Below are 19,007 nucleotides of genomic sequence, written 5' to 3' on the forward strand. Positions count from 1 at the left end.
GCTGGTAGCGATGAATACTTAGAAATCAAATGTGAGCCAAAAACCTTAAAAGACACAGTTGCTTGGCGATAGATAGCATTCTTTACTTTGAGTTTTTCTCTTATGGTGCGATCAGTAGCTCCAGAGCAGATCCTAAAATGACCCCAAAAGACGAGAGTGCTTGATGTCCCCAGGTCTGATCGAGGCTCGGGGGAAATGTTCCGAGCGCTCACTTCCTGTGTTCTGAAGCTTTTTGGTACAAATATTAGAACACAGTCAATAGCCAACACATAATCGGCTGCATTGTGCTTAATTTACATTCAATTAGTGTCCATACACTCCAATAATGGGTCGAATTCTTTTCATGTATAACCTACTTTTACGGGACACTGGGGAAACTGTTTGAGCGAAGCAGCTGCCTACACTCGGAGTGTTGTCCTTGCAAAATATCAAGTGCCAGCCAGCAGGAAGATGACAAGTGCTTTTAACATACTTTACTAATTGTATCCAGAGTTAATTTAGTGAGCCAAACCAAAAAAAAAAAGAAAAAAAAAGAGCCACAGGCCAACAAGGCAGTATACACTGGGTTTGCACCACATGATGTCCCCCTTAGAAGTTGAACTGTCAGCTCTTTTATTCAGGCTAGTTTAAACAAAGATTAATAGTCTATGATTGGCTTTCATGATCGCCCACAAGGACTTTTTATTTCTTCTTCTTGTCTATAGTTTCTTGTCAAAGTTCTAGTGAGAGTGTTTGATGTTCTGGCCCGAGGCCTCCCTGCTTCCCTCTTCTCTGTCGGTGCAGTTGGACCCCTGCTGCTCAAGGGTTGGTCCGTCTAGCACTGCCGCCTGCAATTTCTCCAGCTTTCACCAGTTCCAACCTTCAACCTCAGCCGGGAGCCTGATTGGTGCAGCACACCTGTTCTTAACCTGCAGCCAACAGGAGGAGAAGGAGGGGAGTAGGACTGCACCAGGCTGCACTTAAGGAGCGGTTCCTTTCTTACTTGCTGTTTGATAGTGTGACTTTTAGTTTTTGTGTTTGAATGGAAGCAACACTTGCATGTTCTAAGATCAAATCTTCTCTGTTTTTTTTAACGAGTGGCAAAAAAAACAAAAACGATCGCCTTTAGCACTGCTGTCCTTGTGTATTGGTTTTGCTCGGAGTAAACGACAATTTTCCTGTTTGTTGTTGTAGCTATTCCGTTTCCCTTTGTTTCCTATTTTACGGTCTGTTTTGCAGAAACATTTGACTGGGTTTTTTTTTGTGCTTTTTCTCCTAAAAACATTTTCATGTTTTTGTTTTGCCATTTGGTCACTCTATATCACTTCCTTTGCCCTAACAAGTCATGTTCATTGAGCCTCATCAATGTTCTTGCGGAGGAAACAAAACACAATCAAACTTCCGCACATGTGAATTCAGTTTGTGAGTCATGCATATAATTCATGACTCCAGCAATCAGTGATTAAAAAAGGACTGGATAGTTTCACAAATAGAGACCATTTATTCTGTCATTTCCTGACTTTGGCTCTTTACAGAGTTATATGATGCATCTTTTGTTGGCTTAAACTGTATCTTTCACTCATGTAGCAATTTACGCCATAGCCACAAAACACAGGAGGACTGAACAATCGCATGAAACACTCACACCGAGTGAGCGACATGCTCAATCATTCTGTGAAAACAATGGCTGAAATGCGCGTTGACTCTGGGGATCAACGTCAGTGGTTTAAAAAAAAAAAAAAAAAATTAAGGCGGGTCTTGTCAGCAAATTTGATACACAAACGCATGCATATGAGGAGCCAAACAAAGATTTAGGTCAAAGACTGGAGAGTGTAGAGCACACACATTGTTCTCTGAAGGTACAAAAAAAAATGACAAATGGTGAGGCAAACGCAACTGGGCGGCAAACACAAACAGGTGCGCACAGACCCAGAGACACGAGGTGAGGATAATGAGGAGCTGGTGAAACTAACGAGGAGGAGACAACGGTGGCGGCACAAAGGAGGCAAACCTGGCGGATGAAACATGGAGAATAACAAACACAAGCAGAAAGCCCGACAGCTGCAGCATCTTCCTGCTTTTTGTTCGACAGAAGCAGGATGAATTTGCAAGGCACTGGACACACACACACACACACACACACACACACACCCACACACACACACACACACACACACACACACACACACACACACACACACACAGATCACTTTTGTTCAGAGCTAAGTGCTGCACATGAAAGCAGCTGCTCACGGGACGCATCCACTTTGTCATGAATCATCATGAAAGTTTTGATCCATCAACCTGCTTTATCACTTGATGGACAGCCTCACGAAAAAGGTTTTCTTTTTTTCTTTTAGAAGATTTTATTCAATAATAATAACCACATTGATGTTTTATTGGAAAAAAGAGCAGCAGAGATATTAAGATTAAAAAAAAAGAATCACACGTTAATCCTTTATTTTAGCATATTTGCTGTTTTTTTTGGACAAAATTTTAAAGGCACTGTGTCTTACACACAGTGCCATCTAGTGGTAACACAAATCATGACAGACAAATTAACTTTTGTTGAAAGTTGAAATGAATGTTTTTTTTATTTTCTATAATGCATGACACCAGACTCATGACTCATAATGTTCTTATACCAGCTGCGACATCAAGGTAAAATCACAAAACATTGGGAAGAGCAACATTCTTGGCTGTGAAATGACGCAGTAACACAAATATTATTGGCCAATAAAAATGCATTAGCTATTTCTTTTTTTTTGAGTGAGTCCACTTAACAACAACAACAAATAAACAACAACCATATTTTCTATTCCATTGCATGTCGTTGTTGTTATGTAGTCCATTTTTTACATACTGGGCCATGCAAACTGCAGGTCACATGGCATGACATGACTGAGGAAATTTAAAAATAGTTGTTTTCTGATGCAAAACAAACAAACAAACAAACAAACCAAAAACCCTTCTGAAACTTGAAAAGCATAATGAACGTAAACCATACAGTAGCTCTTTTCTTTGAACATGACTTTATTGTGGAAAATATTAAGTCTGCTATTACGACCTTTATTTAACATAGGGCAATATCAGCGCAATGTATCCATTTTATTTCATTTTAAACGTGTGAAGTTGTGGAGATGGAAAGTTTACGAGCTGAAAACCCTTCCTGTTCAGTTAAACAGTGGAAGCAGCTCTCGCCTCTCTCTGTCTGTAAGAGTGGTCGTCGGACACACGAAGGCGCCATTTCTATGCACACGACGAGCTCAGGAACAGCGAATCAAAATAGTGCAGTGAAATTAATCATGAGGGAAGCAGCGGCTGCTGCAAAAGTTGACACTGATAATGGACAAGCAACTGTTTCCCCCCACCTCGTTAAGGTCTTCACTTCGCTCGAGATCAAAGTTGTCACTGACATCATTAAACAAAGAATTTTTTTTTTAAAAGCACGTGATACTCCACGCGGCTATCGCCCGCCCGCGCTCGCTGACGGCATCTCAGCTCGATGCCATCTCACGCACGCACGCAGGCACGCGCGTCACCCGCAAAGAGCTGCGCGCTTAGGGAGAGCTTCGCTTCGAATCACCCCAGCAATTCCATTACGCACCGGGGCGGCAGCAGCAGCAGCAGCAGCAGCAGCCGCAGCAGCTAGCTTTCGCGCGCCTCTGGAGTTCCTCGGGCTGCGGGATGGAGCGGCGGCGCGCAGTGACTCGCGGAGACGGCGGCGGCGGCCCAAACTCTTCCTCTCACCTCCGTGCGTCTAGCGTGCGTGCGTAAAATAGGCGCGCGCCTCGGCCCCGAAGGTAACGTCAGGCACACACGGGGACAGAGAGTGAGTAGTGAGAGAGAGAGAGAGAGAGAGAGAGAGAGAGAGAGAGAGAGAGAGAGAGAGTTCAAGACCCCTCGTGCTAAATCCTCTCTCTATTATTTCTTCTAGGTGCCGTTGGTTGCGCCGGCAGGCAGGGAGGAAGGGGGGGTCTCACTTTCATTCGCGCGCCCCCTCCACCCCCACCACCCCCACCCCCTACCTGGTTCCTTAAAGTGGCCCCCCGCCATGGGCCGCGCGCCCTGAGGGGGACATGGATTTCGAGCTGAAGCCTGGTGGCAACGGCTCGAGCTGCGCGTCCCGCAACGCGAGTGGCGGCTGCGGACTGAGCGCCGCCTCGTCCTCCGGCTTGTCCACTGCGCTGGCCAGCGTGCTGATCTTCACCATCGTGGTGGACATCCTGGGCAACGTCCTCGTCATTCTGTCCGTGTACCGGAACAAGAAACTCAGGAACGCAGGTGAGACTCTGACACTCCAGCTTTTGGATTTATTTATTTTTGAATATTATCATTTGGGTTTTTTTTTTTTATCAGTGATACTGAAGAATGATGCTTGTGATGTTGGTTTGAGTGAGTTTTTAATGGTTAAAAACTGGCTGACCCACGAAGGAGATTTTTAAGTGATTAGCCAACAGTGATGAGTGACTTCCTCATGTTCCAGACGACACGGGCTCTCTTTAATTGTTCTGGCTAGAATCAAGCCAAACACATCTTTGTCTCAATGACCTACAGTCCGTGGGAACTCGCTGCCACCGCCGCCACCCGACCCTGCCTCCTCATTCATGACTGTAATTATGTAAGGTATAACATGTAGCGCGTTTGACCTGATTGTGCCTGACAATCAGGCTTCTATCCCCAACCAGCCCCACTACTGCTGCTGCTGCTGCTGCTGCTGCCGCCGCTGCTGCTCAGCCGCCGCCAGCGTGATGGAGTCGTTGCAGCCTTGTCGCGTCCACTTTCATTCTTCTTCATAAATAACGACAAGCTGCCCCCTCTCCCACCGCACACCATCCGGACATTATCCTTGGCCTATCCGTGTCAGATAAATCACCCAGCCAGCCAGTCAATCAGCCAGTCAGCCAGCAGTTATCCGCCCCCCCACCACCACCACCACCAGGACCTCTAGTGTCCTGTGTGCAGCCAAGGTGAGAGGTGCCTTTGCATCGCTCAGCCTCTTTTGCCTCCTCTGGCAAGCATTGATAAGCAGGGCCTCTTCTTTGACCTTTCAATTGTTGTTAATTAAATTCACTTTTGTTGGTATTTTTTTTTTTTTTTTACATAATCCAGTTGTACTCCAACTCTTATCAATGTCATCCATTTTTATCTTGAGTCATTGCGAAAGTTGTTTCCTGTTGTTCCATCACTGTGTTGCTGCTAAATGTTGGGGTGAACTGTGGAACTGTATTGAAAAAGGTTCCTCAGAGTTGTTTCATAAAGCAAAATAGCAACAAAAGAATATTAATCTCAAGCAAATAGTTTTGATATGCAAAGCTATGCAAATCTATCTATCTATCTATCTATCTATCTATCTATCTATCTATCCATCTATCCATCTATCTATCTATCTATCAGACCAGTGGTTTATAAAAAAAAATATTATTATTATTATTATTATTATTATTATTATAAATAATAATAATAATAATAATAATAATAATAATAATAATAATAATAATTATTATTATTTTTTTTTTTTTTACAAGCATAGCAAGAAAACACTGTCTTGATTTCTGAAATATAAGAAAAATTAAAAAAATTAAGGTTCTGGCCCTCCAACCCCTCCGACTCTGCCCCACTGTGATATTTTGGTACATGCCCGAAGAAATCATATTTCTGCTCGCCAATTGTGTGTGTGTGTGTGTGTGTGGGGGGGGGGGGGGGGGGGGGGGGGATGGTTCATTCACATTGATTAGACAGAGGAGGAATATTATCTTGATTCTCAATCTGTTCATCCAGTGTGGAAAAAAATCTTGGAAGTGACAAAAACAGATTTAAGTTGCAGTCACAGGACCGTCCTGGTGATATACATAGAACGACGCCCTGCAGCGGTCGTGACTCCAGACAGCGACGTTGCACAGTTACAATCCCATCGCAAGCACAATTTAAACCCAATTTTCCCCAAGTGTACGATCAATGCTTGCGAACTGCCGCTTTCACCGAGAGCTCTTCTTTTAATCTTGAGATACGGCATCAGAAACAGCAGCAAACAGAAGCTGAAATCAAAGCAGAGTCATTTTAAGGCCGTGCTCTTCTGATCATGGATGGTTCTGAAAGCGAACCGTGCTGCATGGGCTGGTGGTGTAGAAGTCAAGTCAGGAAAAGAAAGTTCCTCTCGACTCTAATGACAGCAAAGCCCTCGGTATCAGGGAGTCGGAGTCGGCCATGGAGTCTACGTGATAGAAGTAGAGCCTATAATGAGCTTTTAATGACAACTTAAAATAAATTACATAACACGACGGATGCGTTCCCGTTTACAAAAAAAACATGACAAAAAAACAAATGGCGTTTCGCAGGAGGTTTTAAACCCCGCCAAGTAATCTGATTATCCTGTCCTGCGAAAAAAAAAAAAAAAGGAAGCGAGAAGGCACAGTCGACTGGTCCGGGACAAGGGTGCAGGAGTAAACGGCCTGTTAAAGAGTCTTCCCCCATGCTGCTCGAGCATGAACGCTGCACTGATTGCAGAGTTTATGTCACCGTTCCCGGCCTCTAATTGGACTGGCAGACGGGACGAGTCGCACGCGAGTCTTTCCCCCCTTGTGCTGCACAGTCCCCCGCTTCAGCCTTTGCTTAATGCATAGTGTGCGTGCGTATTGGTGACTGGAAAATAGAAGAAAAAATGGTTAAAAAAAAAGTTTACTGTTACAGAAAGAAATCACCCTTTCTGTAATCATGTAAATTTAAAAAAAAAAAAAGTGAAAATAGATGAATAGGTGTGTGTGGAGAAACAAGGAAACTAAAGTTCTGATGAATCTCTCGACATTGAAGCAGCGAGTTGAGAAGCGAAATATTTACTGAGGAAGAGAAGCACTCAGTGTTTTCTTTTTTTTTACTAATCCTGCCCAATTTTCCAAATTATTATTATTAACGTATTATTATTGTTTAAATGATTAGCTCACATGCCTTGCCATAAATTGTGTCCTCATCTGACAAGTTTATCAAAACATCACACATGCACAATGTTTTAATAGTGATTTATGAAGTTTACCTTGAGTGAATTAACAGTTTCTGAGGAAACTGAACTCCAACCTTTTGTGGATGTTTTCGGGCGTCATCTTGCTATTCTTCTTCTTTTTTTTTTAATTTTTTTAATTTTATTTTTTTAAATACATATTATTTCTTATTTTCCCCTCCGTGCCCTTATGGGACTTTGAATGTTACTTTTCTGAGCCCGTCCGTTCTTAACAAGCTATATATAGAGTCGCTTCACTTTGTATGAATGTTTAAGTGGCCCGGGCTGCAGGAAGGAAAGAGTCGACTCATCCCGGCCCGTCTGCCGTATAAAATCCATTCCTGTAATTGACAAGAGTGGCGGGATGAGAGGTGCGCTATAATATAGTGGCGTTCCCAGGGGTTCGCTAACCCAATCAGGAGCGGTGAGCCGAGCTGAGACGCGCTGCCGGATTTGCAGACGAGGAGGCGAGAAATACATTTTAGCGGATACCAGGCGGAAAAACATTTTTATCTTGCCTCCCTATCAGAACGGCGCTCGGGTTGCTGGTTTGCGTCCTCAAACATGGCAGCACAATGTTTTCCGCTCTGTTTCACCGCGGCACGCTCACATCCTCCCGGGCTGAATATCCCTCCGCTGTTTACCGATCCAAAAAACACGTCGCGTTCCGCGCTTTGCTCTGCCGCCCCTCTGTGAAGTAGCTGCGCGCAAAATTTACATACGTTTTGGGGAGAATTGATGTTGTTGTCTTTTCTTTGTTGTTTTCTTTCTTTTTTTTCTTTCTTTTTTTTTTTTTTTAACTTTTCGCAGGTTTGCGGGTTGCGGCTCCAGCTCCTCTGCGTGTTGCGGGATCTATCCTGTTAGTTCTTCAAGGTGGTGGAGCATGTAGGCTCTGCCAGTTGGGTGTAAACACTGGAGTTTTCCACTGGGGTTAAAGCACCTAAAAATACTCCCCGCAAAATGCAGGGCTAGACAGAGACAAAGAAGGAGAACGATGAAGGGGAGCAGATGGAGGTAATAATAACGAAAGAATGAGCTCGTGTGCGAGCTTGCAAGTTTCCAAGTCGGGCGGTGTGTGTGTGTGTGTGTGTGTGGGGGGGGGGGGGGGGGGGGGGGTGCGTTGCCGCATGCGAGGCTAAAGATTGACTCAAATTTGGTTATGTCACGCCACGGCGTCCCCGCCGTCTGAAAGACCAAAGCCTCAAAAACGCAGAGTTTCCGGGTGAAGGGGCCATTGGCTGGGGTGGTAATTGAGTCAGAGGGCTCGCTGAGTCAAACCAGAAGGCGACTTAAATTGACAGAAAGCGATCCATGGGGAATATCACTTAGAGCGCCGCCGCATTAAACATTTCTTCTTTCCCACTGACAAGAAAATTGCGGATGACATTTAGCGTTTTCTAATCAGGTCAGCGTGGAGGTGCAGCGTTATCGGATCAGGATTGTTCAGCAAAATGGCGCTGAGCTTCAGCACACACGCACACGCACACGCACACACACACACACACACACACACACACACACACACAACCTCCTGACTGCATTCCGTCCAAACTCTCCGGCCTTTTTCTTACTTTCCGCCCCCTTCCTCACATTCGCGTACATCTCCTTCACCCCTAATTTACACCTAGCGGCTAGTTCGTGGCGCGGTCGCGGCTCCGCAGCAGACCTCGGCCATTAAAGTCAGTGTGCAAGTTCATTATGCCAGGTGTGGCGCGGGCACGTTTCAGAAGCATCCCAGAAGCGTCAAAACGTGCCAAAACTGCGTCAATTGCAGCAGGTAGAATCGTTCAGGCAGGAAGTCAATGATGTGAAAACACGGTGCATCAGGTTGATTGATTATACAATGTGCTGGATTTTGTTTTTCCATGTGCTGGATGTCACTGTGAAACGTCAACGTGACGCATCGGCTTCAACGCTGTTCAGTTCGGCTGTCAAATAATAAAGCATATTTCACTTTAAATCTGAAACTATGATGAGCAAAACAAATGTATACTTTAAATACCTGCATTTTGTATGATACCAGCAGTTCAGTTTATTATTATTTTTTATCTTTTTTACACTCAGCGATACTTCGAGACACTGTTGGGACAATCAAAAGAGCTTTTGGTGTCAATTGGGGGTCATCCTTCAGCAACCGTCGTGTACCAGCGCAATGCTTCCCTACCAGATGCTGCTGCTGCTGCTTGTCTGCCGGTTTCTCTCCTGGAGGGGCATCCAGCGAGTGCCATGACGTATGAGCTGTGATTGGTCGACGGCCCTCCCGTAATGAGGCTGACGTTTTTTTGGCCGAGCTCGTGGCCAGGCGGCATCACCGAGAGGCAGCCTGTGTCACTTCCAATGCGAAAAAACGTCTTTGGAGGAAAAAATAAAAAAAAAAGTAAAAAAAAAAAGTCTCTGGCCGGTTCAACACGGGGGAAGGTTCACGAGGTCGCCGCTCCAGATACATCAAGACTTTTTAACAGCCGCCTGCCGAAAGGTCGCCGTTGCTTATTTATTATAACGTGGCGAACAAATCACGTTTAAACTCACTTGGACTCGGAACTAAACGCGCTAACCGAGTCCTCCCGACGCTCAGGAGCTTTCAAGCCATGCCAGACCTCCTCCGCATATTTTTTTGTTTTTTTTGTTGTTTTTTTTGGAATTCGTCCTTCCTTTGGAGATGCATAATTATAGCCGGGGCGAATTAAAGTGCAGCATATCACGTTTCCTGTACAAGAAAAGAGCGCTGATGGGAGTGATGGGACGCAGACGTTGGCGGTTTTGAATGGTGCAGCTTTGCTTTTTGTTTGGACCTTCACCATCGTCATCGTAATCATCATCATCATCATCATCATCATCATCATCATCATCGTCACAATGCCTCCCACGTTCCTCCCATGTTACTCTGTACGTATTCCCCCCATATTGTTTACACAGCCTGTAATGCATCCCGAGCTGTATGCGCTGGCGGGGATGAGGAGGGCACGGTGGGAATATATTTCAGAATCCGCCGCCGCCGCCGCCGCCGCCGCCGCCTGTCTGATCCTGAAGACAAATATCTTGTTTCAGCCGCGCATACTTGACAGGTCACCGCTGTGCTGTTTTGATGTATGCTTCGCCCGAGCCCTCCGTCAGAGAAATGAGACAGAAGAACGGGAGAGTGGACTGGCGGGAGACGCTCTCTCTCTCTCTCTCTCTCTCTCTCTCTCTCTCTCTCTCTCTCTCTCTCTCTCTCCCCCCCCCCCCCCTTCCCCGGCCCCCGCCACCGCGTGTTGCGTTTTGGGAGGCAAAGTTTAATGCGACGTCCGTCCCATGCGCGCCGGGATAATTGCAGAGCCGTTGGTGTCACGCGGAACTTACAAAGGCCACAAGTCAGCTGTCTCTCCGTGGCTCTCCACCAATCGGCAGTCGAGCCGTAGCTTTTATCCTGCCCACACTTGTTGTTAATAATAGCTCCCAAAGATGTCACGTCTCCGCTCTGATATCCAGGAGTGAGGGGCCCGATCTGGCTGCTCACTCGATCGGACAGAACCCCTCTGAGTGCCTCCGGGGCTGAGGGCGGAGGGTTTTTTTTTTTGGGTGCGACAAGTCGCAATTCTGAGCCAAGCTGCCTTGAAATGAGCGGCGCGATCGGATCGTAATGGCCCGTCCGATGTTTTTAATAATCGACAGCTAGCAAAACAAAGATGGTCACTTGGCGGCCGGCGGAGCAACCCCTCTCAGCGGCCTTTCAAGCACTTACCTCATCCTCGGGATGATAATGGAGGGTGGGGGGGTGGGGGGTTGGGGGTGGAAGGGGGTCAGTCAGAGAGGGCCATACGGCCGGAGCGCCTTCTTCTGTCTGTCCAGTCAGTGCACATAACGGCACAGAGCGGCGCGCTGTCAGGGAGGAATCAAACCTCGGTGCGATGACAAATGCACACGGCGATGCAGTTGCGGAGCATCACAAATACAATCTGACAGATTTGCCCACTGAGCCGACTTGAGGATGAGGAACAAATGCCTTTTATTTATATCTCTCGGCAGGCTCGAGCGACGGTCCGGACTGGGATTACATGTTTGGTTTGTTTCTAAAAAAAAATAAAAGAGATAATAATAATAATACTACCACATCAATAGAAGGAATTTCAGACAAATGGACTAAAATTAGAGCGGTTGCTAAACAACAAACCGTAGCTGTGTTGGCCCCGGCTAATGCGGATTGTAACAATCTTTGAACTGCGAGGATTGATCGCCAACATGTGTTCTAAATCCACTCCCGTCACGTCTGTCAATCAAGCGCTGTTGTTTCAGCTGCAGTCGGAGTGAGCGGGAGTCTTTCATCTTCATATTTCAACTTCAGAAGGTGGTTTATGTTGTATCAACCTTGGAATCGGCCCAAAGTCTGACACAAAGGGCTGTTAAAAACGAGCTACGTTATAATCATTTCCAGATTACCGGCTGCAAAAATAAATATTTAAATTCTGCCCGCTGATTTAATGGCACATGAGAAACAGACTAGAGCTGGGTGCGGGTAATGACAAGCGCTATTTACTCTTATTTTCAGATGTTTAGTTTTGTTTTGCAGCTTCTCACAGCATGGCATGTCTCTCCACATGGGGCACTTGTTGGAAAACAGATTTCTTGGGCGGAAAAAGCCACAGACATTCAAGTCAATGGCACTGGTGCCGGATTCTTCTGCACACAGACTCCACTTTACTAAATCTTGACTTTGTTGTTGTTGTTGTTGTTTTTTTTTTCACACAATAGATTATTGCGCAAGACATCTCCTGAGAGCTTACTGGAACGAGAACACATCACGCATCTCTTGCAAATGAGCAGCTGATTTGCATTACGCGTCCATGTTATTTGTCCACTTATCAGCGACATGGAAATTTATTTCTTTATTGCGCCGCACCCAAGAACAGCTTCACTTTAATAATATCAGACATCATTCCCAATGATTCATGTCGTCTGAGGAGATCCAGCGTCACACTTGGACCACGGGGAAGACAGAGACTTGTAATCTGCAAAGATGTAATCTGCAGTCTGACCCTGGCAGTGTTCTGTTTCCCTCTCCTCCCCCCTCCTTGAAATATATGAAATCAGTGTCAGGCTGTTATCCATGGGGGAATTAATCCTTTAGACAGAAACTGACTGATTTTAGTCTTTTCACTGTTGATGGCAATTTTTTTTTTCCAGCACACTGAACTGCTAGTTTGTCGCAAAAGTTATATAGCTATACTTATAATAAATTGTCCAATCCAGCGTGTGTGTGTGTGGACAGCAAATGATTCCGTCCTTCTCAGCACGTCCAGTGTTGCTCGTGGGAAAAGATCCTCCCCGTGTGATAACCTTATTACAGCTTCATGTACATTATTTCTCATTGCTGGAAGGAAATAACCATTTCATGCAATCAGATAAAAATCTGGACTCATCTTCAAGCCCCGTCAGTCACCTCTGCCTTCTCATGACCCAAAGACATCGTCCGCCGCTGCCACCACTGTTACAGTTGTACACAGTGACACTTTTGCCGCAATGACGTTTGTTTTTTCTGGAATACGGCCAACCGAAATATGGATAAAGTGGTCACGGATGTCGGCAGTTGATGCAATGTTTAGTTTTCCTCTTCCATGGCACGGAGTCACAGTTGTGTTTCTAGGGACCTGGTTTATTTTAGGGACTTTAACCTGGAGCACAAAGCAAGGGGTGGGAAAAAAAAAGGGTCCCTGTCTGCTTGAATTATACACCAGTTTTGGGCCGCGTTGTGTCTGTTTTCTGAGCCTCTCCTGTGTTTCCTCAGGCAACATCTTCGTGGTGAGTCTGTCTGTGGCCGACCTGGTGGTGGCTGTGTACCCCTACCCTCTGGTGCTGACGGCCATCTTCCACGATGACTGGACCATGGGCGACCTGCACTGCCAGGCCAGCGGCTTCATAATGGGCCTCAGCGTCATCGGCTCCATCTTCAACATCACAGCCATCGCCATCAACCGCTACTGCTACATCTGCCACAGCCTGCACTACGACCGGCTGTACAGCCTGAGGAACACCTGCTGCTACGTGGGCCTCACCTGGTTCCTCACCGCCATCGCCACGGTGCCCAACTTCTTCGTGGGCTCGCTGCAGTACGACCCCCGCATCTACTCGTGCACCTTCACGCAGACTGTCAGCTCGTACTACACCATCTCCGTGGTGGTGATCCACTTCCTGATCCCACTGCTGGTGGTGTCCTACTGCTACCTGAGGATATGGGTGCTGGTGATCCAAGTCAAACAACGGGTTAAGCCCGATCAGCGGCCCAAGCTCAAACCCAGCGACATTCGGAACTTTCTGACTATGTTTATGGTGTTTGTGCTCTTCGCAGTGTGCTGGGCTCCGTTGAACCTTATAGGCTTGGCCGTGGCCATAAACCCAGTGTCTGTGGCGCCCACCATACCTGAGTGGCTATTTGTCCTGAGCTACTTTATGGCTTACTTCAACAGCTGCCTCAACGCCATCATATATGGACTGCTCAACCAAAACTTCAGGAAGGAGTACAAGACGATCCTCCTCGCTCTTTGCATCCCACGTCTGCTCATCATGGAGACTTCTCGGTGTGCCACGGAGGGCCTGAAGAGTAAGCCCTCGCCGGCTATAACAAACAACAATCTGGCGGAGTTAAATGTGTAAAACCATTGCGCGACGGGGACCTTTCTCTGGAGCCAAATTCTCGGATGTGTGAAACGATTCACCCGGTGTGCCTTTACACAAGATGTCAGTTCTTTCCGGTTGTTAGGAAGTTTGCGAGCAGAATACTGCTGCTGTCTTAGCTCCCCAAGCCACGTGAGGCTGTTTTTCTCGAGATTGGGAATTATATCACAGGTACACTGTACTAGACATGAAATGTAAGCTGTCTCTAAACTCTCCGAAATTTTGTGTTCTCTTTCTGGGGATGAGTTAAAGGCCAGTGCCAGAGGATTCTGGGTGCACGTCTCATTACTGTTTAGAAGCAAGCCATGCTAACTCATGAATACCAATGAAGAAAATTTAAAACACGACCATTGACATCATCGAGTCAAGGTCTCCCTCCCTTAAGCACTTGGTCAGTAAGTGCTGGTGCATTCTGGGTGATCTGTAACTTATTGAGAGCTTTCTTGGAGAGACAATACGTGTGACTGACTGCTGAAGAAGAAGTCGGGTAGTGTTTCTAAAGTAATAAAAAAAAAAGCCTGTTCAAATCTGTTGATATATGAGTCAAAATTGAGATCAGAGTCCAGAAATCTGCCAAGGTGTTTATTCTATTTTTTCCTGTGGTGTGCTCTTCCCAAAAAAGTTCTTTGACCATTAAAGGTAGTCATCACAGAGAATGGCGTTACGAAGACTCCAATAGAGTGTGTCGGTACTACCATATAGGCCCTTGTTTGATGGGATACTTATCCTCATTCTTGCCGCTAATGAACACGTCCCGGGGATGACTTGCTCTTATTGATCCTGGATGGGATGGGAGAGGTTCATAAGGAAGGCTTTCAGTCATCAGGAAGTGGAAATGGGATAAAGTAGGAAGATTCAAGGAGAAAGTTTGGTTCCGTGGCAGTGTGAGCGAGTTTGTAGGAATGAGGTTTAGTCAAAAACAAAGAGGTCAGGATATTTATGCACAGTAAGCCGACAAAAATAACTTGGTTGCTTTTACACATCAAAGTCCCAGCATGTGAGATTTAGTAGAATCTAATGGTAAAAAAGCCATATAGACAGTGCTAATGTTTCCTGATGGTCCACTCCATCTCTCTTAGAAGCAAAATGTCAGGGTAAAATCACAAAACCCTGAGGTGATCCACATGATCCACATTACACACACACACACGCGCGTGCACACACACACACACACACACACACACACACACACACACACACACACACACATGTATATATATATGTGTGTGTGTGTGTGTGTGTGTGAGTGGACCAAGTATTCATTAAGATGTAAATGCTCAATTCCATCCCATGCCTACAGATCCCTTTGAAGTGTCAAGCTGGGCCGTTGACTGGCTCCGCATTGAAGTCCTGCCAAAAAAAAAATCCTGCTTCCTTAACATTAAGGTGTCAATAGCAATTTCTCCCCAGCCCACCTCAGAGGAACATCAAATCGATGCTTAAAATTGAGCCAATTTACTGGAGCTATAAGGGCAGCATAACATGGCAGCGTCCATTATGTGCGAACTAATGCATTCCATGCACACTTTACACTTTCACTTTGGCTCATTTCCCATCGGGAACGCTGAGGAGAGAAATGTAAAAGTGTGGCACCATCACAAGGGCAACCGACATACTTTTGTTTCATCTTTAAGAACTGATTTGATGGCTTCCATGTGCGTCCTCGCACTCGCTGAGTTTAGACAACAAAATTACTTTGCAAAGTTTCGGGGGCAAACTCATTTAACCGCGTCGATATCAGTATGCTGATAGGAATTGCAATTCCGCAGACGCTGAAGACAAAAAGGAGGCTAATTTCTCCCTAAGGGAAAATAAAACAAGTTCTTTCTCAGCACCCACGACGTTCTGCTTCTCTCTGTCCCCTGAAAGACACTGCTATTCATGGAAAAGTCTCAAGTTTGGAGTCCTCAACTGATTTATTTTTCTTCATCCAGTGCTTGACCCAACTATAAACACTTTCTAACCGAATTTGGTGGAATGACAAAAGAGGTGTCAGGTACCAGTCTGGAGGCGTGTTTCAGATTCATTGCGTCATGCATATCCCGATCTCCTTTCCACCGTATTTCCGCTGTATGGCTCCAACATGATGCAGTTTTGCCCTCTGGCCCTCAGAAGACACTGGGACACTTGAGGAGGCTTCTGCCCTAGTTCTAATTCTAGGACAATTAGCACGGAATGTGAAAATGTGTGTTCACACATTGATGCCGCTGAGAGGGTTTCATGCGTTTCCGACTCTACTGAAGGATAACCCTTCAACTCTTCCACAGCATTTGTTTATGCAAATAGAATTTTCGAGATACCATCGAAGGGGAATTACAGGATGATAAACAAAGCTCTTGTTCATAACAGGCTCAGGGGAAACGATATGCATCGGGAGTCAGAAATGTAATTTTGTGGTAGTGCAAGTGTGCCTGAGCACACGTCACGCCAGCCAAGATGAGCTCTGACAGGTTCCCGGCTCAACTTCTTCTCCCCAGCAAAACAAACTCTTGAGTGCTCCAGCTCACCGCCAGGCTGCCGAGATGTCACTGTGTCCACGCTCTTGATATGATTGCGCTGTTACTGGAATATTAAACACAATACAAAGTACCCTCTGTCTAACTCAAAAGATTCATGATGAATATTTTAACATCTACTTCCAAGTCCAGGCCCATGATATTCTGTCACGCTTTGCTGCAACCTTAGCTCGGTAAAGGCTGCCTGGCTGTCTGACTAAATTAGAGCCGACGCTGGACCGCTACACATGCGGGGAAGCGGGGAAGCTAGTGCTTTCGCGATGCCGTCAGAGCAGCGTCACGGCACAGAACTGCTCAATTCTGCTCACAATCCGGCCAGACAGTCAGTGTGTGTGATGTGGAAGAAAGAAGCCGCCCCGCTTGCCAGCGCAAGGTCAGCTACAGCTGAGAGGCCACCGGGGCTGCAGGGAAGATGACAGCCCGGGCTCCGGCATACCGAGGAGCTGCAAACTAATGGTCATCCCTCTTCCTCCTCCCAATACTTCAGTCACCTCTAACTCCATTAGTCCGGGCCCTGCCACTACTTTTTTTTTTTTTTTTGCCTTCGTGCCAGGAGTGATATCTGAAGATCAATACCACTCTCATCCTTGGCTCGGAGCGCGGCGCGGCGGCGTGGAGACGCTTTGCAGAGTTAGCGTGAAGACGGCAAAACGGATTCTTGGCATTTTGTCTGAGCTCCGGCTTTTCAGTGGGCGTATGTGCGAAACACTAATGCAACCGCAGTGTGCGACTTTAACAGTTGATGCAATTGCAGTCTTAATAGTGCGCATGCAGGTTTTGTTTTGCTATTTTGCTTTCCTACTAAACAAACTTTGTTCATGCCGATGCACATGTTTTCCTAGAGGACCCATATTATGCCTGTTTTCCTCTATTTTCTACCACTCAGGGGTGCTGGAACCTATCCCAGCTGTCTCGAGGACAGGGGAAGTTGCCAGTTTATTGCAGAGCATCGAACACAGAGATAAACAACTGTTCACACTCGCAATCATATCTGGGGAGTTGCCAATTAGCCTGACGTGCATGTCTTTGGGCTATAGGAGGAAGCCGGGGTACCTGAGAGAAGACATGTAGACAAATGGGAGAAATGCAAATAGGATTTAAACTCACAACCTTTTGGCAATGAGGTCAGGCATACTTAATTTTCATTTATCTTATTATTTGTACAAGACTCCAGTGAAGCAACCTTGAAGACAAAAGAAATCCTGAAAACTCTGAAGCTCTCTGTATAGCTCTATTTAGCCCTCTGTTTGCAACCTCCTTGGTTTCAGCATCATGTTACACCTGATTCCTCGTTGCCCCCTTCCACATGTTTGGAAGGGGACAGGGACAACGTTGTCTCAGAGGGAGGAACCAGGGGGGTTCTGTCACCAACCTGGAATAGGTATCAGCGGTCCTGGTGACATCACAAAGGGCTGATGAGCACACGCCTTCGCTTTTGGAAGGAAGCAAAGAAAGGTGGAGTTCACTGACAGGCTGGAGACACACAAAGGATGGAGTGGATTTTCTAAAACACGTGAGCCTTCATGTACCTCGACTGAAGCGCGAAGCATAACACACATACGTATCTCTCAGCTTTATCTGTGATTTAGTGCAAAAGTCTGTCGGTAGACTCCATCGCAATTATTTATGAAATGACCTACAGCTGCCACGGGGAGCCGTGCGGACGGAAAACACACCAGTCATCGGCCTCGGTAGGTAAATCACAGAGGGGGCAGTTGAGAACGGATGGTGGAGATGAGTGGTCCATCCGCCCGCCGTCTCTGTCACCGCTGCCCTGATTTAACGCCAAGGGCAATAGCTTGTGGAGACATTTGTCTGCCGGTACATTCAAGGTCGGCGCGATCCATCCATACTGCCCTGCGCCATAAGACCTATCATAAGTCATGGCTTTATTCTGCCAATTCCCAACATGTGTGGCTGAGATGCGCTCCAAGCCGCGGGCCAGCTCCTGTCGGCTTCGCTTTGTCTCGCCCTGGCGGCTCCTTTCAGGCAAAAAAAAAAAAGAAAAAAAAAAAAGGCCTCCGCAGCCAAGATCATACCATTTGGCTTAATTGTATCGGCATAAATCTAATAATGTTTAATCTTGGATGGTAATATCATTAAATTACATCCTATCTGCTGTCAGAGGAGTGGACACAGGACAGACGCTGCGTCCTTATCTTGTGTTTTTGGTAAATATATCTTAGGATCAGTGCTCTTTGCAGCATCGAGCCACTTAGAATTTACTGCTCAAACTAGATCAGGTCCAATTTGTCTGAATACACCATACTCCGACATCAGACATGTTTTCTTTTCCCTCCCCATCACCTCCCCGTCCTGCAGCTGTAGGAGAGCAGGGGGGCCCCCGCCACCGACACAAATCCTCGTCGGAGAGATGTAAAGATTACTTCCACAGCAGCAGAGCAGTGCCCCTAATGAGGTTAACGCAAAAATGGACGAGGCATTATATGGCCCGACACTGGCACGACAGGATGGGGTTGCTGTTTTTTTTATTGTCGTTGTTTTTTTTTCGCCTGCTGGATGAGCCCCGACTATATTTTCTCTCCTGACACACAGGAATTTCTACTGCAAGCTCTTGCACATCATTACGTTTTACAGCGGCGGGGTCTCTTGATGGGCCCGCCGCCCCGATAGCGAGTCTCCTAATGGATTTGCACACGGGGTTCTTCTCATGCATGTGATGCGCTCCTACATGTCCCAATGGGCTGTGAATCACAAAGCTACCAGCAGATTTTCGGTTGTTGTGAACAATGACGCCAATGAGAGCATGAAATGTGGACAGTGAGGGTTTTAGGAAACATTTGTTTAAAACTGAAAACAAACGAGTGCAGAGTGCTTGCATGGCAATTTGTGGCGTTGTTGTTTAATTA

At 46.3% G+C, this 19,007-nt stretch overlaps 1 protein-coding gene across 1 annotated transcript; it reads left to right on the forward strand.

Annotated features, from left to right (window-relative positions):
* Positions 1 to 4,031: 4,031 nt before the first annotated feature.
* LOC142879709 (melatonin receptor type 1C-like) lies at positions 4,032 to 14,739 on the forward strand. The gene is made up of 2 exons (XM_076013120.1): positions 4,032 to 4,263; positions 12,735 to 14,739. Exons 1-2 carry the CDS (start codon positions 4,059 to 4,061, stop codon positions 13,598 to 13,600), a joined length of 1,071 nt encoding a protein of 356 aa, XP_075869235.1. The 5' UTR covers positions 4,032 to 4,058; the 3' UTR covers positions 13,601 to 14,739.
* Positions 14,740 to 19,007: the final 4,268 nt, after the last annotated feature.

This window comes from Nelusetta ayraudi, unplaced genomic scaffold, assembly GCF_046127955.1.
Source record: "Nelusetta ayraudi isolate G7.1 ecotype Tasmania unplaced genomic scaffold, CSIRO-AGI_Nayr_v1 ptg000143l, whole genome shotgun sequence".
NCBI lineage: Eukaryota > Metazoa > Chordata > Actinopteri > Tetraodontiformes > Monacanthidae > Nelusetta > Nelusetta ayraudi.